Genomic DNA, 22,141 nt, shown 5'->3' on the forward strand with positions numbered 1-22,141 from the left:
AAATGAAAAAAGATGGACGGTGTGTGAACCACTTGGAGTAGCTTGGTCTTCCAAATCAGACTCTCGCCTCGGCCTAGAACGCCCCTCGTATGGATTATATATCGGTATCCTACCCAAATCTATGATTGCAAAGTTTCAATAGACGCCCTGCCCAAATCTCAGCGATTCTTCGATATCAATTCCTACCCCCAACAACGTAAATGAGGATATTCACTTTCAAAACTGGGTATGTACTCAATACTTCAGACATCCAAAATTTGTGAATCGATATGCAAGTCATTTAATATAGTAGCTCGGCATCAAAACTGCAATGGTGCTTGTGTAGCCTACTTCAGCCAATCGGTCCCCTCCCGGTAACATCTGATTACCGAATGACACAAATGCTTGGTCCGGCAGTCATAAATTCACATCGGGGTCGCAGGAATTCCAGATCAGCAATGCAATAGAGTCAATGGCAATAACAATCGGTAGCGCGAAGCGCCGAATTTGATTCATGGCAAGACGGCCGACGCATCTACACATAGGCACAGGATGACAAACTAGAATGAAGGAAAGCAGTATCTCAAAATATCGAAGTAGAAAACTGTGAGAATGAAAACTACGAAACAACGGTGATATATTGCCACGCAATAACTAATATCTACAGAAACACGCTGTCACCTGTGACTCGCATACGTTGTTTAAAATGTCACAACACAAAGACAGAGTCATCTCAGGCTTCCGCGTCGTTATCATCAATTTCGCATAGAGACATCAGCAGTTGACGTCATATAGCCAAGAGAGGAGACAAAAAATACCGCGACCATAGTGTGCAGTACATTCGCGCTTCGAAGTCTTACGTAACAGTGTGAAGAAATGTACGATACAAATGATAGTGAATCATGGATATATCAGACGGGGTGTCACAGGCAGTTGCGTTTTGCAGTAACTTGATCACGAGCGACGGGCTCTTTTTACCGATTCCATCGAGCCTTGATCGCTTCAATGTCGCTGATCATGTTCTGCGCCATGCATATTGGAACGATCTGGAATCACACGGCGAGTGGGGTTAGCAAGACGCGATCAACGGTACGAAGCGGCAAAATCGTGATTGCTGTGCTGCCGTGAATAAGTAATCCATTACTACTTCGAGCACAAATAGAAAACGAACGGTTTGCTAAGTACTCAAGTAGTTGTCACGGCAATTCCACTCATTATGAAATTGATTGGAATCCATCGTAATTCGACTTTTTGGCTTAGTGACTTGGCAAGATGTAAAACGTAAAAGTAGTCTGGCATCAGATGCGGAAGTTGTCCAAACACTTGACCACTGAATTCACGTAACTAGACAAATCCCAACAGTAAAAGTATTTCGCACCACCTCTGAAAACAGATTAGCATCGTACTCATGAGCGAAACTGCCCCGCTCCATAAGGCGACGTGTGTATTGCGATGTGAGTGACAGTATATTGAAATCTTACGGCCCAGTAACCAAATATTTAATGCATCTTGCTGCCCTGCCTCATGCAGTTTTGAAAGTAATGGAATCACTTATAACAATATTCGTTTTTGAATGGCTTTTCAGGTTACATGGTCAAGTGATCACCAGGCACCAGTGTTGTAATGACTAGAGTCGCGATTTTTTCGTGACTCAACTTTTTTGCGTATTTGAAAAAATGACTCGAGTCGCGTCAATTCGTCAAATTCGTCTATTGACTCGACTTGTACTCGAGTTATTGCGCATGACTCGAACCAATCAAATGACTCAAGACTAGGCCGGCCAAGACGGAGATTTCAATTTAACTTCGAAGAATAGCAAATTTACCACATCATCGGTATTCCGACTATCATTCCTGGTACCGTTAAGACTGAGGAGATTATTGTATTACCAATGCGGGGTATTCTATATAACTCGAGCAGAGTTGAAAAAAGCGGGTTGAACTCAAAACTGAACAGTGAACACAACAATGACTTGGACTTGACTTGGTGGTGAATCAAAAATGACTCGACTTGACTCGAGTCAATACTATAACAGTGAGATTGACTTGCGACTCGGAACCTTGCGACTTTGTTACAACCCGGCAAGGCACGCATTGAATATCTATACTTCTATTTCGGGCGGTAGAGTACTGACCAGTGATGTACCGGACCGGAGTAGCATCAGCAACTAACCCTACCACCTTTGTCAAGCCATGCAATACTGCCTAGGCTCGAGTAGCTTAGGATGATACGTCCTAAGTATTCTATTCAGTGAAAAGTCATAAAAAATTGTAAACAAATATCCTGTGAACGATAATTTTAGATACAACCACACGAGATACAATTTACGAAAACAAAGCAACATTCCTCATCGCTCTTTATCTCATGATATTAGTTTATCCATACCAGACGCAAGTGGCAGCGAACTTAAGGCCACAGAGGTAACAATGAAGTTGCAGTTAATGACAACTCGGAATTTCAGCAGCACAATAGGATGGCATCTCAAAACCAGTGCAGCGTGACCGAGTAAATCGCAACTGGCAGTTAAATTTCCACCATTGTTCAAAATGGATGCAATTCAACGGCTATTAAATTGACCTTGTCAATAACACAATAAAAGCGACAACACAAATAGGCAGGCTGCAGTCAGCAATCGAAATAGCACAGCAACAGTCCGTCAGACCATCGTCCCATCGAAAATCAGCTATGCGAGCACACTAGCTAAGCCCTGAGCTTATCCTCACCTGTACTAGCGCAATCCCGATAAAAACTCCGGCCACAGTGTACAAATTGGTTTTCAACCATTCTTCAAATTTGTCGACGCACCCAAATGTATACACGACGTCGGCTCTTTTGTTCTTCTGGAATGAAAATTATTGGATAATAATCAGGCCGTAAACGCTTTGAAGCAGAGTGACGGCCAAATAAGTACTCAAATAAGTCACTGACCACCTCTGATTATTCCCTACCATATCGTCTGTCCTTATCCCGTATCCGCAATGGGTGTCGACCACTTCTGCGGTTGACGTCGTCACTCTGCAGCAAGAGTACGGCACACCGCACGATTCGGCCGGAGTAAAGTATCTGCCGTTAATCATAATCCTTGACGAGCAATTGAAATAGACATTGTTCTCCCAATCGTTGACGCCGTTCTTCCCACCGCAACATTCCAGCTGTCGTAGAATATTGATAACAGCGCACGAATATCAAGTCGTGTCGTCATTGGCGATTTAGATTACAACTGGCCATTTTGCCGAGGTCTCTCTCGCTCTTGTGGTTAGGGTAATAGGCGAATTTCCAAACATAATTGCCGGCATTATCATAAATTTGCCGGGCGAAAAGATTTCCTCTCTCCGGCAGACACGAACACCGTATTATTTGCAAATCACATAATTCGAAAACGGCATTGACTTACCATAAAATTACAGAACGGGCCTGTCTGTCTTGCTGTTGATGTTATGCAAAGAAATATTTTGCAGATACGAACTTATGACAGCATCTATGCGAAGCCAATCAATTCATTCGAGTGCGAGAAATATAAATCATTTGCTGTAGAACAGAGGCCGATTTTCAGTGGACTGCAGCTTTGCGCCCCTCTCAGATGCTTACATGCCCCCCAGTTTGAGAACCACTGCCTTCAGTCCTAATTCGAGGGGGCCACATTAATTCAACACAGGCATTATAATAGACACAGGAAAAAATGATTCAGGGAATACTAACAATAATACCATAATTGCATTCAGAAATTGTAACGGAAAAGGCGAGATAAGTGTGAATGTTCAGAATTACAATGCTCAATATCACTACGGTGATAATTTTTTCTGGACACAGTCGCATCTCTTTAATCGAAACATGTGTGTTAGTGCCTTAATGGGCAGCCTTTAATGTAGGAACTGCAATAAATTTTCAATATTGAACATTCATGTTTTTGGAAGACAGGCACACAAAAAAAATTTTTTTGTTGAACCGGGACCAAAGGGCAAAAAGGGTTGCCGACCCCTGCATTCGGCAGGAACAATACAATCACAATATGAATGATCACGGCCTGTCCACCAGCGCTAACACCAACGAAAGGATGAGGTCACTCACAAAAGCTTGAGAGAAATCGATAATATTCTGCAAGTCGGGGTCGTCCCGATAACCCGTGATAGTTCTGTTGACAAACACGCCAAACTGATTTTGGAACCAGTCCTTGTAGACAAATCCCAGCACCCCGGCGATGATTTCCGCGAAAAATATGATGCCAAGGCACACAGAGAACTGAAAGTTGAAGTCGTCAATGCGCGGAAAGAAATTCCTTTTATATCAATGCAATAGAATAGGCCTTCTATATCTCATCCAGCATTGCATCGATATAATGGGCATGAGTGTTCTGTACAGTCTCATTCAAACGACTCATCAAATTTGCGCATGCATTACTCAAATCACACCTACGCTACCGCAACCACCATTATTATGGTAGCTGCCGCGGTATTCAGACCCTACAGTACCGTAAACCGGGGTAACATTGGACAATTCTCAACAATTCCGCTTTGTATCTTGGAAATGCTAGGGTGTAGGGGAGGCAAGTTTTGTGTTTTTTTTGGAGTCATGGAGCAAAGATTAGAATTAACTAATCCAAAATCTTCATGGTCATGAATAAGTACCTTATTTTTGTAAATTATCCGTGTCCAAAGTTACCCGTGCATGTGGGGTAACTTTGGACAATGTAGTTTTTTGTATGCCTTTACCCTCTATTGTTTATGAAACCTCGTAAATGAGGTTTATTTGGTAACAGTTGATGAGAGCAGTGACTAAAACTGAAACAAAATAGTATACGTCTGGCCTATTGCATGATTTTTACCTAATACCCCCCCCCCCCAAAAAATAGGTAGTTTATGAAGGCTAATGCCCCCTTATTCATCCCTTTACTCAATTTTCCCTCATGCCTTCACCAATTGGGACTTATAATAACGTATGGTGACAATGGGGTATCCCACTGGCAGTGTCAGCAAATGACAGCAAACATTAAGTATGTTAGCGTGATTTATTGCCGATTTCGAATATATTACTGTTCTAGAAAAGATATATTTTCCCTTTCCTATGTCCTCTGATGGATATATTTGTCGTAAATTACGATATCCCATATTCAGCAGGCGCATCTTTAGGAGTATGTGATAAGTTTTTCAAGTAGCTTACACCCGATTACAATCTCTCAGCTCATTGCCTACCCATTTTTTCATATTTTGGCAAACTCTTAATTTATTAACCTTCTCGTTCCATTTTAAGAAGCCATCCGGCCGGTCATAACGAATACAGTTCACGATACCCTTTGACACAGATGAAGCAGCCACTTTCCAGAGCTCTAAATATCACATTTTTCACTGTCCAAAGTTGCCCCGTTCTGATAAAATTTGACGGGGTAACATTGGACATCACATTTTCTTGTATTGATCTAAGGGTGAGCCTACTGAGATTTTCGCCATGGATTAAGACTACTTAGAGGTATCTGCTGCCAAGTTTTGAATCTATGAATCACATGCTATCTATGTTTGGCTGTAAGAAGTTTATTGGCCATCAATTTTGACGAAATTGACCCCCTCCATTAATTTATCGATGTTGGGACAAGTTTATCTGGTAGTGAAATGAATCCACCTTTTATAGAGACTGCTTGTAGTACTGTTGCCTCATGAAAAAGAATTGGACATCCAGCGGCAACCCTTTTTCATCAATAACCATTTAAATCTTTTACTGCTTAGTGTCCAAAGTTACCCTTGAGTCCAAAGTTACCCCGGTTTACGGTACTTCAGAAGAAACAACACGCCCGGAAATTACCCTTCAGACCTTGCCAACATAAAGTGGCTGATAACAACGCTACTTTCACAATAAAAATAATATAAGTCACGAAGTTGATAGGTCATAGCCAAGCTGCAATGCTGTATTCGACCCGTGCACAACACTATCATCTTATGAACTAATTTGAACTTATAAAGCCTCATTATAGTAATAGAGCTAATGCAATAACTTAATCCACCCCACTGTTCTAATCCACCAGCCATAGAGCTAAGTACTTTATGGCACAATGGCATTCGTAAAATTAAAAATGTGATACAGTGTGTTGATATGTTATTTCCTTCATTAAATAAAGTGTGATAATATTGCTTGATCCCAATCGAACGATTGAGTCATTTCCGATATCTCAATTTCACACACTTCAATCTTGAGTGTTCTCGTTACGATGATATCCATAAAAATATGATGGAAAGGTCAAAGATACAACCACTACGGTCTACGATCCATGCCAACCAATTTATATCGGATTCTTTTGAAATGCGATATTGTGCTGGGTTAACCCGGCCTATTACATATATTATATAGCTCAGTAATAGCACAAAGGTTCATATAACAGGTTCGAGGTATAAGAAATATCTAAATCTTTTATTGCTTCCAAATACCAATTCCATTGTATATTTTATTAAATTTTACTTCAGCCAGAATGTAGTCCCCAGACAATTGGGAATTTTTTAAAAACTTCTCTTACTTTTCTTAAATTAGGAGGTTCTTACATCGGTGACATTATTCACTGCAAATGCCACGATAAATATAACTTGACTCACTTCAGCGAATCCACTTGGCTATTTTACATGGAGCCACACTGTGTGGCAAAGCATAACAGGTAGCCTAATAGAGCATAAAGCTTTTCAAAATCTTTTGCAAATGGCAATTTATTGAACAAAACTACATTGTACATTTTTACAATTTGTCTGGTAGTTGATATTAATCTCAAAGAAACGATAGTGGCAACTATAGCCAGGTATGCTAAGAACTAGGTCTACCGTTCGAGTGAGATTATTCCCGCCATAACTTACACGTCTAATTATTTCTGATATTCTTTTCATTTTATTGGGCATCATCCCAGACATTTTAAAGAACACTTGTGATAGACATTTGGTATTTAGATTTTAATTAATCCTAACATCCAATAAACTCGGTTCTTAGCGATTGGTTGCAGTAGCCCAAATCAAGACGGAAGAAAAATCGAGTCAAAAGTAAGCCACGAACATGATTGCTACAATTCTTATCGCTGCCATGCATACATATTGCTTCGAAAATGCACTGATTTCAGGAGCACTCACAAATTTCAGTAAGCAGATGTTTTCTCGCAACGCTCCCAGGCATCCGGTGAAGCTCAACACAAAAATCACGAAAGCAACAACCATAATTGCAAGAACGGGGTCGATGGGTAGAGCGCCCACCGCTGAAAGCTGGTCAAAGAAACCCTGAAAATACGCACTCCGTCAACTGTGAAAGCAAACTAGACGGGATTTTGCAACGTCACACAAGTTCTAGCAGGTTGTGGTCTTGCAAGGCAATGATACACAGAACAATTTTAAGCTACTAAATGGCAGCCATTTCGAGATCGAATGAAGATGGATATGGAAAAAAGATTAACTCATTGAAGATTGGAATTAATATTAATATCGGTGAATAAGACATAGTTGGCGTGGATTAGAGCAATGGCCCCCAACCTTTCCTAACCGTAGACTGGTTTGCGAGTGACAATTTCATAATCACGCCGCGGCCCAGCAAGCCTCGCAATGGTTTGTTGTATACATAAACCTGCAGTGTTTCTTCTGCCAACACCAGCCTTAAATCACCCAAGATAGTTTCCTAAACACGCATGTACCCATGAACACTCGAAGACCTAGGTATCGTGACGCTTGACGGTCATTGTCAAGATTATTGGTTATGTTCCCATTCACAAGACCAAGTGCCAGACTAAGATTCTGCAGGCTCTCAGACCCTTTTGGCAGGTGGCCCTGAGTGATGTCATGGATCATCAAAATATTAAATGAATGAATGCTCCGAAATCTTAATTCGAGAGGGTCCTATTCATTCGACACAGGCATTTATAATAGACACAGGAAAAATGATTCCGGGAATAGCCTACTAATAATAATGATAACACCATAATTTTATTCAGAAATTGTAACGGAAAAAGCAAGACACATACATATTATTGAAGTATTCATATATGCCTAGCAAAGCATTACCGCAAATTTAGTACTATTTTGCAACGGACAACTGACAACCTACAGCAGTGTTCCACAACCGGTGTGAACGGTGCACCCCAGGGTGCATTAAACTCAGCATGGGGTGTGCCAGTACAAAAGGGTGCACAGGTGTGCATGAGAAACATTGCACTTGAAATCAGTGGTTTATATTCTGTGGGTAAAACTCGTGACCTCGTTAACCATGTGTAATCCACCTCTGTAATAGACTAATAATGGCAGTCACATGAAACTGACAACCTTTTTTTAGTCGGTAGACATATATTAATCAGTCCGGACACACGCAGTTCATGTAGCTTGACCTGACAGGGGAGCATGAGTCAGAGCCACAACTTTGAAGGATGCACCACTCCGAAAAAGGTTGCCGTGCACTGGCCTAGAGAAAGTAGATTACCCTACCAAAAATCTGTATCTTGTGAATGAAAATTCAAATCAACACATATTACTGTGAGATAATGATAACACCCTAAGTAGCAGGTATAGATATTTCTTGTTTTCAACCTTTAGTTAATACACATTAACCCGCTAGGTGTCTCATTTTATGAGAACAGACAACGAACGTGTGTGCCAACTGTACTAAACATCGATCACCTATAGCACTAACTAATCAGATGAAAAAAAAGATGATTGGTTGGTGCAGAGCAAATCAAAAGAAATTGCGTCAAATCTATTGGAATAAACACAAAAAATGAAACGGCAAGTTGCGAATCATGAATATGTTGATGCATATTTACCTTCTCCAGCCATGCCCAAATACCCGCTCCGAGCAAAAAGAGGCCAACCAGCTTTGAAAGATATATGATCATTGATTAATAATATGCAGGTATAATACTTCAAATGAAATTACTCACCCAAAATAACGTGTTGAAGAAAAAGAGAAAATACTTGGTACAGCAGCCGACTTCCGCGGCCATGGCTGATAGGGAATGAGAGGTATTATCCTCAAAATTTGCTTTTCCGTAAACAACTCTTAAGTCACGGAAATCAAAACATCATATATCAATCTTAGGATGATAAATCTGACATCAAAGCTCTGTAATTTTTTTCGAAATAGTTTTTAGATCTACAAAAAGCCAATAATAGCATCACCGTCAGGCGTCAGTCATCACGTGAGCCCTAACCCAAATCACATCTACAGGCATAACCGCATAATAACGTACGGCACGGTACCGTACAATATAGCTCCTAGTTCCGACGGAAACAATACCCTCAAAACGGGGTACAGTGAATTGGCCGATACCAGTCATTAACTAGTGATGAACTAGCAATACCAACGCTGTTTCATTCTCATTCCGCCCTCTCACGAACATACCAGGCCTAGCCTCACGGCTGTAAACAACACAACACTAGAATAAAAGTATATTTAGCACCGATCACAGACGTTTATCTGTGGTGTTAATATACTAGACACGCATGGCTTGATCGCTGTTGTAGTATCAGTAGTTCAAAGTGCCACGAGGTTGCGATACAATTAATCGATAGGAAGGAGTCGAAACTATTTTTTGGTATCGATCAGTAAAATACCCGCTGTGATAACATGCAATTTTTAACAATGATATATTTTTATACATTATATGTAGTATGGTTGTCATATTTCCATCGGCTTAAGACACACACAATGAACAATGCGATATACAAGACAAAATACGATCTAATGAACAGATAGGGGGATGCCGAAAGGTCTATTTACGGTCTCTTTATCAGGCATCCACCTCGGCCTAGTGCCCGTTGGCGAATACTCATAGGCTGATGATGTGAAGAAGCTTTTAATAGATTCGGCAGGACGGTGTTAAATTGACAGGCTAAATAAACTTGACAACACCTTTAATCGCTTTAAACGTATTTAAACAAAAATTGGAATCACAACGAGGAGTAAGCTAGGCTACAGTTCAGTTTCAGATCGAACACCACAAGGATAAAATTGGTAACAATAAACTCAACTCGCAGCACACATTTATTTAAATGCAGAATATCTGCATATACCTGAATAGGCTCATCGTCCCAAATTACCTATTCTTTGAGCTCTATGATTACTTGTGTAATTCTAACACATTGCAGTGTTGGGATGACTCGAGTCAAGTTTTTCGTATGAATTGACTTGACTCGAGTCAGTTTCCAAAAATGACTTGACTTGACTTGACTCGGCCCTTCAAAAATGTGGATTGACTCGTGACTCGAAGCAAAATTTACGAGTCAATTTCAAGTCATCAAGTAGGCTACACAGTGTCGATTAAATCACCGATTTTGAAGTATGTTAGGATTGTTCGCGATTCGCCGGTGTCACCTGTGAGAGCAACCGGCCATTCCCTGATTACTTCTCACTGGACATCGATTGCTACATCATCATCATCATCATTGGTTTATTAGCAATTTCATCAGTTCAATACACCACAAAATGCGATACAATGAAAAGACAGGAAGATGTCGAAGCGACAAGGAGTAGTCTATGGAATCTGACACCCACCTTGGCCTAGGCGATGTAAAGAGGAGGCATGCACACTGAATGAAAGTAAAGAAGATAGTATAGAAAAATAATGCGACAAGAAATAGGGCGGCATGTCATGGGAAGCGAGATCGATAGGTCAGTCGTCAATCGATACGTCACAAATAAATTGACCGCAAACGAAATGATCACAGCTTACGTTGTCGTAGTAGTAGTAGTGGATTAATCTAATAGCAATGCAGCTCTGTTCCTTCGACGGCTGTGTGCTTATATTGCGCAGTGCTGCATTTTACCGACCCTCTTCCATAGTTTGAATCTAACAAATATAGTTATTGTGTTTATATTCTCATGGATGTGTAGATGGGTAGAATATTCCCCCATATCTAATTCTTATAACTTCTCAAGGCTTCTTGTTCGATCCTCTAGTTTGACTGATAATACCAGACTGTAGCATGCAGCTATACAGTTACTCAGGTATTTTATTAGCAGTTCTGGGTGTGCGTCAGCGTTACAACGCATTTTTGTATGTATATTTAATTTTTTTTATTTTTTTCATTTTTTTATTTATTTATATTTATAATCGTTGTTTGATTCAAGATAATGGGCCAATTAATTTGTCTTTCACACAACTAGCAATATTTAATGACTTTGAATCATCACTCATACTTCGAAAATTCAATTTGACTTGAATTGTGACTTGACTCGTGACTTGACTTGACTTGACTCGACTTGACTCGAGTCACCTCCAAAAAACGAGTGACTTGACTTGACTCGAGTCACCTTCGAAAATCGGTTGATTTGACTTGACTCGAGTCAAAATGTGCAATGACTCGAGATGACTCGTGACTCGAGGTAGTGACTTGATCCCAACACTGAATTGCGCTTTCTATTTTTCTTTCCAACACGTTTTAAATGACCCAAAATCGTCTGTTGGTTCTGCGTTTAGGCATTGATGGTTTGAAAGCAGGTCTTTCTCATTATGATAATGCTTTGATCCAGTGATATCTAGAGTTCTAGATATCCCTGTTTTGATCTACCGGTAAGTCCAAATAACCTGTTGGATCCCAATAGCGCACACTATATAACTTTGGATAGTATAGCATACCTAATTGCATGTCATTACCATCACATATGCATTGAACATTGGTATAATGTGACATTTTAGTGTTTTCTAGTGTAAGCATATCATTTGGGAAATTATTAAACGGACTCAACACAGAAATTTTGGTAATTAATAGGGATGATTAATGATTATCCACGAAGACATTTTGCAATCCGATACAACTAGACTTAAACATTGGATACTTCACAAAAGATCGTTCTCATATTTCTTGGAGTCTCACAACACCCGAGGCGATTCGAAGTAGTGATCATTCGAGTGTACGAAGATGCTGTACTGCGAACTGATTGCTGTCTTGTGAATTTGTGCGGGTATAACGTCTGTCGTGGTATGGAGGCCGTAAGAGCATAGTAGACAGAGTGGAAATTTTCCTATCATCCTAATCAAAAAACGTTGCCGCAGCCTGGCCATCATATCCTATCGTAATTTTGCAAGTGTTTTAAGTAATAGTTCACGTGGCGCAGTTTGTTTTCGCTGTCGGCATTAGTCAGCATGTGGGAGCCTTGATTTACTCCATTTTCTGATTTGTATAGTCGAATTGTGTTCGAGCCATCGCATTTCCGGACAAGTTTGCTTTTACGTTTAATAGAGCGCCAAAAGAACGATTATACGGATGCTGCAACAGTTTTAGGTTCAGAATCTTATTAGCCTACCGTGAAACTCTCTAATTTGGATTAAAATTTCCTGAAAGAATCCAAATTATTCATTTTTGACTATAATCAAATTCATATATAGCTTATCTATATATTTTTGGTGAACTGAGTACCATGAATTTCATGAAGTTATGTAAAGAGATTGGCCTACTGCAGAAAGTTCCCAGGCTGAAAACTATTACCCAAGGAAGATGCTACAGTGAAGCCGAGAAAAATATTATCAAGCAAATTTCAGCCGAATGCGATGATATTAGGAGTGCAGGCTTGTGGAAAAATGAAAGAGTCATCACCACCAAGCAAGGTGCAATAGATTTGTTTGTAATGTATGTAGCCTATATATCGCGCGTGAAAGCTTTACATTACTCATGGATAGGGTTGCATTTAATACAAACGGTGTTTTAAAACATGTTTTAAACAGTGTTTTGAACAAATGCCTTTTTGAACTCTCAATCTTGTTTTTTCAAACGTTGTCTAATTATGCCATAATTGTGTAAATACGTCTGAAAAACCATGTAGTATGAGCCTATACGGACGATTTGCACCCAAAATAGTCGACGATTACGATGTCAGGTGGCTGAAACCCTCGAAATCACCGTCGGTTCAACAGTTTTTGCACGTAGATATAGATCATTGGTACGTAATAAGTGTTCTGATGATGATGACCGCCGACCGAAAAAATGCCACATTCACCCTACGTGCCTACCCCATATTTACCCTATATTTTCAATTGTCAATGCTAAGCCACTGTGACGCCACAATTAAATATTCGTGACGTCATGGCTAAAAAAAAACAATTAAAAACTTGTTTTAAACAAAGGCCTTGTTTTAAACATGTTTGTTTTAAATCGATTATTGTTTTAAATGCAACCCCACTCATGGAGCATACTTCGATAGTACCTTGACCACGAATGCGTAGGCCTGACGGACGATGCCTGTTTTAGATTCGCACGTGTGCGTTCAAAATCAAGAAAAAATGTTGCTGAATTTTTGTGCTAACAATTATCTGGGTCTGTCGAGTCATCCTGAAGTGGTAAACGCTGGAAAACAGGCACTGGATGATTTTGGTGCTGGTTTAAGCTCTGTAAGGTGAGTGTGATCCTGGTGTTGACTCTTGCTAACCGATGAAACTGACTAAGCAGTTCGTCCCAGATTCATTTGTGGTACTCAGACCATCCACAAAGATTTGGAGAGAAGAATCTCAGAATTTCACGGACGAGAAGATTCCATATTATATGCCAGCTGCTTTGATGCAAACGCTGGTATCTTTGAAACTATTCTTTCGCCAGAAGACGCAATTTTGTCAGACGAGCTAAACCATGCTTCCATCATTGATGGAATCAGATTATGCAAGGCTCAGAAATATCGATACAAACACATCGATATGAAAGATCTGGAAGACAAACTTAAAGAGTCTCAGGTAAATAGGCCCTGGGAAGTTTATAGGCATACATTTAATCAGTGGTTCTCAACCGGGGGTCCGCGAGGCATTTTCAGGGGGTCCGCGAAACCTTAAAATAGCTGACAACCTAATTTGTATTTTTTTTTTAATTCGGGAAATCGCGAGGCCGCTTCGCTTCATTACTCGTAAAACTCCAGAGCTCACATCAACAGAATAGCCATCTGAGATGAAATATCCTACTGTGCGGACTCATTTTAATTGCTAAATTGCCAATATCCTACGGAATACCAATACAAACATTTTGCTGTTTGGAGATGTTTTGTTGGGGATTGTGGGGGGAAAAGTTGGATGCTGTCTGCTGTCTGGCTGTTTTTCTCTTTAGCTACTCTCTCGTTTCGCCAGACAGCAGTGTTGCGTCCCAATGCCAATCTCCATAACAATGAAAAATTCGAATCTGATTGTGGGAGTTCCAGGGCCACGAGGGGAAGAAAATTTATATTTTCGTAATCATTGCAGAGTCAGCTTTCGATTGATACCCGTTTTACCAAATTTAATGCTCGGAAAGCCGGTCAAAAATGACCGTCAAATTGCCTGTAGCCAAATGGAAATTGTGACGTGATACAATTTCACTGAGGCGTGAGATTTGCTTGTGTCGACACGATATAGGACACTATATGGTTACATCTACCGACTGACGTGATTGTTTTTCAGAATTGCCGTCGACGAATGATAACAACCGATGGCGTATTTAGCATGGACGGAGATGTTGCACCACTTAGGGAAATCTGTGATCTCGCAGAAAAATACAATGCATTCGTTTTTATAGATGAATGCCACGCAACTGGATTCCTCGGAGAAACCGGCAGGTAGGCCATATATCTCTATATATTTTATTGTTATATATGTATTCTGACAATTCAAATGATTCCATATATGAAGGGGTACAGACGAACTATTAGGGGTTCAAAACCGAGTGATGCTGATCAATTCTACGCTGGGAAAAGCCCTAGGCGGCGCTGCCGGTAAGTTTACTTATACTAAGCTGATACCAAATAATAGCAATTGAAGAGACGCGGAATAATTCTTTAGGAGGATACACGACAGGACCAAAACCTATCATTGATCTTCTGCGTAATCGATCAAGGCCTTATTTATTCTCCAATAGCTTACCGCCTCCAGTCGTGGGCTCGGCATTAAAAGCTTTCGAAATGCTTTCTTCAGACAGCACCCTTGTCGAAAAAATCAAGAGCAAAACACAAAGGTTAGAGTATTTCAACTCGTGGCGACGTAAAACTATCATTCTTTCAATTGAATGGCCATGCGTTATTTTAGATTTCGAGATCAAATGACTTCAGCAGGCTTCAGTATAATGGGGCATAATCATCCGATTTCACCAGTATTTTTAGAGGATGCAAAAGTCGCAACCACAATGGCAGATCGGCTGCTTGAAAAAGGTAGGGAAATATAATATACCGAGATGTAGAAGTGGCTCTGTAAGCTAGCACACTGGCGATGTACGTAATCGTACGCCCTAATATGTATTTTTACAGGCATCTACGTTATTGGATTTAGCTACCCCGTAGTCCCTGTTGGAAAAGCTAGAATAAGGGTCCAAATATCTGCATCCCACAGCGACGATGACATCGACTTCGCTGTATCGGCATTTATTGAAGTAGGAAAAGAATTGGGCGTGATTTAAAATTGTACTGCCGATATCTGACATATTCGTAGTATTCGTCATCTTTCCGAATATATTCTCATAATAAATTTGACTTTTCCAAGTTACGTCGCATCCGTCCCTTGACAATGCGTTAAGCAAATAGAGTATAGACCAGGGGTCACCTGCACGCGGCCCGCGAGGCCGTATTTTGCGGACCACGGTCTGATTTCACATTTGGAAGAACGCTAAGTTGAGCATTTTGAAATGCTGAGATTTATTTCAGTTTTCAAAATGTTGTTGTTGTTTCAAAATAAGCTATTCTCATGTGCCCAACATCCACATTCCTCACTGTAGCTGAAACGGCTTCGGCGATGGCAACAGCATTCCACCAAGGGAGAATCAGCTAACTGATATATGTATAGGCAATTAGGCATATTGCCGTGACGCGCAATGTCTCAGAAACTGCTGAAACCGAGACGCTTGGGGCTTCGCCACAAGATCAAGTAGGGATGGTGTGAACCTCTGAAAGGTTCAGGTTCGTGTGAACGCGAACCTTTTTGAAAGGTTCTGTGTGAGCGCGCGCATACATGAAGGTCACGGGACGTCATATTGCTAATTCCAAGCTACTACAGTGAAGAGATAGCCTATATTAATGTACAGATTGTACTCGATATCTAGCGACGACTCGGCGGGCGACATAATGCCACAATGCTGAAGTACATATTGACGTTTTGAACGTCGCCAAATGTATCAACTGGGGCAATCAAATGATATAATAATCCCATATAATCAATATCTTCCGTCGCTTTGCCAACAATTTCGACGACGACTTGCATGGGAATATAAGGTTACGCCTTAACGGTCCTGGCCATACCGGACAATGTATTCGGCGTCTGAGTATTGCCACGTTGATATTGAGCAGAGAGTATAAAACCGGTTTCTATACTTGCTACCGATATTACGCCATTAACAAGTTATACAGCAGTAGCCAACACGCCAATCGCACGGATTTGATTTTTATGACACATAAACATATTGCATCAAGATTGACCCCGTACGCCTGCTAGATTTTTTTTCATTAGACAGCGATATATCAATTCCATTGATTGATTGAATAAGTATCATACGCTGACTACATGTTCTACATGCAGGGCCGTAACAGCACTTCGTCAGCCCCCCCCCAAAAAAAACTTTGGTCTTGGGCCCCCCATAGGGTTATAGACCGAACTTCTGGGGGGCTTGGCCCCCCAGACCCCCCTCCGACGATACCCTGTTTACCGCTATTTATCGTATTCGTTGGGAGTTTGTTTAGTGAATCAGCTTTTGTCGTCCAAGCGCGCGAAGCGCGGCAAATTTCTAGAATTCATGACTGAATCGGTCAGCATGATCGGAAATTGCATATATATTATTATCAATTTTTATCTTCTCTCTGCTCACGTAATCAGATCTGCCGGTAGAGCTGAGTGAGGTGTGTTTGAAAAGGTAGGACCACTCAATAATAATTAAACATCTTCGGGCGTATACCCGTTGGCAGGAACGAAACAACACCTCGTCAGGCCCCCAAAAACGTGGGTCTTGGGCTCCCATAGGGTGATGAAACGACCCCTCCATCTCGTTGTTCGCGTTTGTCACGAAATCATCTGTACTGTACTGTGAGCCAGCACGAGGCGCGAAAATTTTCGATAATTTATGATAAAATCGGTCAATTAGATCGGCGATTGCATATATATTATGCTATCAATTTATTGTCCTCTCTACTCACGTAATTAGATTTAACGGTAGAGCTGAGTGAAGTGTCTTGAAAACGAGTGGGCCCGTAAATAATAATTAAACATCTTCGAGCGGGCGGACCCGTTGATATGACTTCGTTACATGATGTTATTTCGTGACTTCCAGTCTGCTATATCAAAAAATATAGAATCGCCCAAACGTAGGCTTCTAAACTAAGAGACGCACACGATTTCAAATTGGTATTTCTTCACTGGCATAAAATTTTTCCCAGCGGGATGGTATTTGTCTTGTGAGGTTCAGATTGTGCAAAGACAGGAACATTTGACGCCAGTCATTTAGGCGCCAATGGACAATTAAACCTATATGTATTTTGTATATATATAACGAAGTCTTCGATCAGCATAAGGGCATAGACCTTTTCGGCTAAGGTTTTCTCGCTGCCGATCGTTCTGGCACACTTCTTGGAGTCGCATGTTATATGGCCTAAAACTTGATTGTATGTCTTGGTGGGTCGTGGCGAGGTAATGGCCCAATACCCAATAATGAAGATAAATGGCTACTTGAATTCGCGCATAGCGCGAAAAAATTTTGAAAAAATTGCACAAATTTTCAAAAAATACTCTATGATTTATGCTAATTCACGAAATAGTTTTGGGGCCCCTTCGAGCTCGCCCCCCCCCAATTGGGGGGTTTGGGGTGCGGCAGTTACGGTGCTGCCTACATGTAGTGTATTTCGCTCTTGATGTTGAGTGATTGCGGGTCAAGCTCCCAGCAGAGAGTCACTAAATATTAACAAACGGAAAGCTGGATATTTCGAGCGAAATTTTGTAACAAAGCAACTAAAATTTTTGAGATTGTAAAGGTACATGCTCGTTTTAATGTTGATTTTTATGCTGCCACAGAGGCGCCCGCAGTTAGAATGCAAAAAAATTCAAATAAAAATGTTATAATGAAGTTGAAATTGTTACATATTAAAAAGGTTCACAGTGCAGAACCTACCAAGGTTCGTTTGTGAACGTGAACCTATAAATTTCTGAGGTTCACACGCAGAACGCGAACGTGAACCTCACGTTCACACCGTACCTAAGATCAAGCTTTACGAGGAGATAGTCTTTCAGCTAGTAGCCTACAGTGTCTCTCTAGCCCAGATATCGATTCCTTAAGTCACTGAAAAGCGTTGTCCAGTATCGTACGCACAGGGCCGTAACAGCACTTCGTCAGGCCCCCCCAAAAAAACCTTCGTCTTGGGCCCCCCATAGGCTGATAAACCTAACCCCAGACCCCCCTCAGCCTGTGCGCTGTTTCCCTCTACTTATCCTCTACATTGGCTGTCCATTCTGTGTGTCAGTTTTTCTCGCCTGAACGCGCGAAGCGAGAGAAATTTTTATAATTCGATGACTGAATCGGTCAATATGAATGGGAATTGCATATATATTGCTGTTAGTTTTTACCCTCTCTCTGCTCACGTAATCGGATTTACCGGTAGAGCTGAGTGAGGGGTGTTTGAAAAGTTAGGAACCCTCAATAATAATTAAACATCTCCGGGTGTATACCCGTTGCCAAGAACGAAACAACACTTCATCACGCCCCCACCCCCCCCCAAAAATAACTTGAGTCATGGGCTTCAATAAGGTGATAAACCGGCCCCCATCACGTTGTTCGCTTTTTCAACGAAATTATAGTGGTACCGTTTCGTGAGCCAGCGAGCCAGCGAGCCAGGTGCGCAAATTTTTGATAAGTCATGATAAATCGGTAAATATTGTCGGTAATTGCATATATATTGTTATGAATTTATTGTCCTATCTACTCATAATTACCTGGATAACTAAGTGAGGTGTCTTAGAAACTGTAGAGTCCGTAAATAATAATTAAACATATTCGGGTGGGCGGACCCGTTGGTATGACTTCGTTACATGATGTTATTTTGTGACCTCCTGTCTATATCAAAAAATATAGATTCGACCAAACGTACTAAACTAAAAGTTCACACGATTTCAAATTGGTATTTCTTCGCTGCCATATAATTTTTCTCTGCGGGATGGTATTTGTCTTGTGAGATCCAGATTGCCAAGACAGGAACATTCGGTGCTAGTCAATTAAACCTAAGTGTATTCTGTAGGCCTATATATTACGAAGTTTTTGGTCATTATAAGGGCAGTCCCTTTCGGCCAAGGTTTTCTCGCCGCCGATCGTTCTGGCACACTTCTTGGAGTCGCATATTACATGGCCTAAAACTTTATGTCTTGGTGCGTCGTGGCGCGGCAATAGCCAACGCCGATATGCCCATTTGTATAAATGTTGTGTATTTTTTTTTCGGATAAGAGTACCCAATAATCAAGATATTTGGCAACCTGAAATCGGGCGCAGCGCGAAAAATTTTTGATAAAGTTCCACAAATTTCCAAAAAATACTCTATAATTTATGCTAATTCATGAAATAATTTTGGGCCCCCTTCGAGCTCAGCCCCCCCCCCCCAATTGGGGGGTTTGGGGTGCGGCAGTTACGGCCCTGGTACGCAGCTCATAGTTCAAAATATAATGAAATTGATGATAATGATGTATTATGTATGTGTATGTGTCAAGATTACTTCTTTTGTGGTAACTATGTCCGTCGCCTATGTTAGAGAGCACAGCGTTGTAGGCCTACATGTAGCCTACACTTGTACTGATGGCTTAATATGTATCGATATTGCATTCTTGCGGCCCGCGCCCTCTATGATATTTGAAAAGTGGCCCGCGACCCGATTTGATTTGGCGACCTCTGGTATAGACTAAGGGTCAGGAACATTTTCGCCAAATGAGCCGTATTGGATCAATATTTTCAACATATTTAAAAGTCGATAAACCGTATATATGTATTGCAAGTTGAAATGGGATTTCGTGCTGTTGCATCATGTGGAAGCAAAGTGAGTGACACATCATATGTTTCCTCGTACTACTTGAAGAAATGAGACTACAAGATGGAGGTCGAGTCGAGAAACCGGGTCGAGCAAGCGCAACTACAGAGACTGCAACATAGAGATATATTTTTGTAGCGAGAATGGAACTGATTGTTGCGGAAAATCATTTAGCGCCAGTTCCATTAAGGTGGCTTTCTGAAGAAAATAGCTCTAGCCAAACATATTTTCCCGATTTTATCTTTAATTTGAGACCACGTCATACTTAAAGCGCAAATTTCTAAAATTCTGAGCTCGGGTTGCCGACCAGAAACAACAAAACAACCTGCGACTTACGTCAGACTTGTACAAACTATACGCATTTAGTTAGTTGACGGTCAACTAACTAAAGGTTTTTTGAGTAGTTCTAGTTGGGGATTTTGAAATTGAGTAGTTCTAGTTCTAGTTGCGGATTTTGAAAAGTGAGTAGTTCTAGTCGGGGCTTTGAAGAAGTCATAAATTTTAAACTGCTCCAGCTCCGGAGCTCTCTTCTATCATAAATTAGCTCCGGCTCCGGAGCCCATTAATACCACTGCTTTAACTGCAGAATTGAGTTGGATACCACTGAGAATTAATTTAATGTACTAAAAAACATGTTTTAGACAAGGCCTTGTTTTAAACATGTTTGTTTTAAATGCAACCCTACTTATGTCCAACATCTTGGACAGGGGGTTTGGACATCGCATGAACTAGCTCGCATCGCGACAATTGTACTCGTTCTATAATGGCGTTCTGGCCTGCTTCAATGCATTTCCCTGCTTACGTTCGCAAATCGTTACCGGAGTAAACGTGCCTGCGCTGGAAGGAATTTCTGTACAATTTCGCGCTACGATTAAAAGACTATCCACAAAGAGCGTGCATTTGCCAGAGGTGGTCAAAGTAGGCAAGTAAGCTACTCAAGTAGAAGTAGAAGTAGCGACGAAAAAATCTACTCAAGTACGAGTAAAAGTACTTCTTCCATAAGCAACCTGAAACTACTTGAAGTAGAAGTAGAATTGACTGCATGACTTTAAAAGTACCCAAGTAAGTAAGTAGTTGTGAAAACGATCCCAATTCGTTCACATGGATTGTAAAAAGGTGCAAATTGAGCTATGCGAAAAGTGACGAGCTTGATTCATATTGATGCATTCCAACAGGTATCCAATTTTCGATAGCATAAGCATTCATCAACATCATGATAGTATTGATATAGAAATGCGATACTAATCTCCTGTTTTCTCGAACAGCACGTTTTAGAAAATACAATGGTACGGCGCCATCTCCCTTATTATAAGGCCCGTAGTTTAGTCGAAGAGCAATACGGAGAAGTTGCATAGGATACGGTGTAAACACTTTGCGCGATTAGCAAACGTTAATAAAAAATATGGTGGACCGTAAAAATGTTATATTGTGTAGCTTTATTTCTGGAAATTGAAGGCATTACTACACCTGCTTTTATACTTCAACATGTATGTTATCCAGACAAAAGAACTGATATTAATTATAACTCAAAGTATATGATACTGTGAATTAAAAGTGAAATATAAATACTACTTCCAAAAGCGGAAAATGTATTTCATGTTTTAAGTCCAGAAAGTTTCAAAGGCTGTATGTTAAAACACGTCTAAAGCTAAAAAAAAAAGGTCAGAGCCCACTGTTCCAGATTAGGACATGCCATGAACTGCTAGACTATGATATGTTAAGTAAATGCTAGATTGCGAAACATCAGTTTCAAACGTTATGATGGGTCACATATTCTATGATAAAATATTTCATATGCGCGACAATAGGTTGTATGAACGGAACCACGCAACCCGCTATCTAAATTATATTCACTGACACTTTCGTGAAAACCTATATGTCACTCTATAACTACAATGCGCCAAACGCAACAAAATTTCTGGGCTTTAATTGACTTTTATGAATATTAAATGTTGGTACTCCATGAAAACAGCCCCGAAATTCCTCGGGCAATCTTTCGTATTGGGTATTAAACTACTTCTACTTGACAAACTGAAAATAGCGAAAAGTAAGTAAGTAGATCACAAAATATTACGAAGTAGAAGTAGGGAAAATCAGATCTACTTGAGTAAGTACCAGAAGTAGAGGAAAACTACTTGAGTACTTCTAAAAAGTAGAAGTACTTCGTTACTGACCACCTCTGGCATTTGCTCATACAATTCAGAAAGGAGACGGTGTTTCTCGGCGTGCG

At 40.6% G+C, this 22,141-nt stretch overlaps 3 protein-coding genes across 4 annotated transcripts in view; 1 reads left to right on the forward strand and 2 right to left on the reverse strand.

The window, feature by feature from the left end:
• Positions 1 to 22,141, reverse strand: part of LOC145457616 (E3 ubiquitin-protein ligase HERC2-like) — a 102,326-nt gene that overhangs the window by 5,785 nt on the left and 74,400 nt on the right. The window lies entirely within an intron of this gene.
• Positions 215 to 9,048, reverse strand: LOC145457171 (tetraspanin-5-like). Of its 2 annotated transcripts, XM_080335343.1 has the most exons (7): positions 8,861 to 9,048; positions 8,744 to 8,794; positions 7,074 to 7,217; positions 4,048 to 4,218; positions 2,928 to 3,131; positions 2,703 to 2,819; positions 215 to 1,025 (listed from the first exon to the last, which is right to left on the reverse strand). In XM_080335343.1, the coding sequence occupies exons 1-7, from the start codon at positions 8,921 to 8,923 to the stop codon at positions 954 to 956; spliced, it is 822 nt and encodes a 273-aa protein (XP_080191469.1). In that variant the 5' UTR covers positions 8,924 to 9,048; the 3' UTR covers positions 215 to 953. The 2 variants fall into 2 exon arrangements, with proteins under 2 accessions (XP_080191469.1, XP_080191470.1); XM_080335344.1 differs by lacking the exon at positions 7,074 to 7,217.
• LOC145457617 (2-amino-3-ketobutyrate coenzyme A ligase, mitochondrial-like) lies at positions 12,262 to 15,409 on the forward strand. Its single transcript, XM_080335839.1, has 8 exons — positions 12,262 to 12,526; positions 13,167 to 13,311; positions 13,375 to 13,642; positions 14,336 to 14,490; positions 14,564 to 14,646; positions 14,714 to 14,885; positions 14,957 to 15,078; positions 15,175 to 15,409. The coding sequence occupies exons 1-8, from the start codon at positions 12,340 to 12,342 to the stop codon at positions 15,321 to 15,323; spliced, it is 1,281 nt and encodes a 426-aa protein (XP_080191965.1). The 5' UTR covers positions 12,262 to 12,339; the 3' UTR covers positions 15,324 to 15,409.

This window comes from Botryllus schlosseri, chromosome 15 (assembly GCF_051294905.1).
Source record: "Botryllus schlosseri isolate E-star chromosome 15, Bs_hap1, whole genome shotgun sequence".
Classification (NCBI taxonomy): Eukaryota; Metazoa; Chordata; class Ascidiacea; order Stolidobranchia; family Styelidae; genus Botryllus; species Botryllus schlosseri.

Excerpts from the sequence above, each read along its gene's own strand:
- LOC145457171 (XM_080335343.1), bottom strand. The coding sequence starts at position 8,923 with ATGGCCGCGGAAGTCGGCTGCTGTACCAAGTATTTTCTCTTTTTCTTC. Across the intron at positions 8,795-8,860 it reads TCTTCAACACGTTATTTTGG|CTGGTTGGCCTCTTTTTGCT; the intron begins GTGAGTAATTTC and ends TATCTTTCAAAG. Across the intron at positions 7,218-8,743 it reads TTTGGGCATGGCTGGAGAAG|GGTTTCTTTGACCAGCTTTC; the intron begins GTAAATATGCAT and ends GCGTATTTTCAG.
- LOC145457617 (XM_080335839.1), top strand. The coding sequence starts at position 12,340 with ATGAATTTCATGAAGTTATGTAAAGAGATTGGCCTACTGCAGAAAGTT. Across the intron at positions 13,312-13,374 it reads GCTGGTTTAAGCTCTGTAAG|ATTCATTTGTGGTACTCAGA; the intron begins GTGAGTGTGATC and ends AGTTCGTCCCAG. Across the intron at positions 14,491-14,563 it reads TTCCTCGGAGAAACCGGCAG|GGGTACAGACGAACTATTAG; the intron begins GTAGGCCATATA and ends CCATATATGAAG.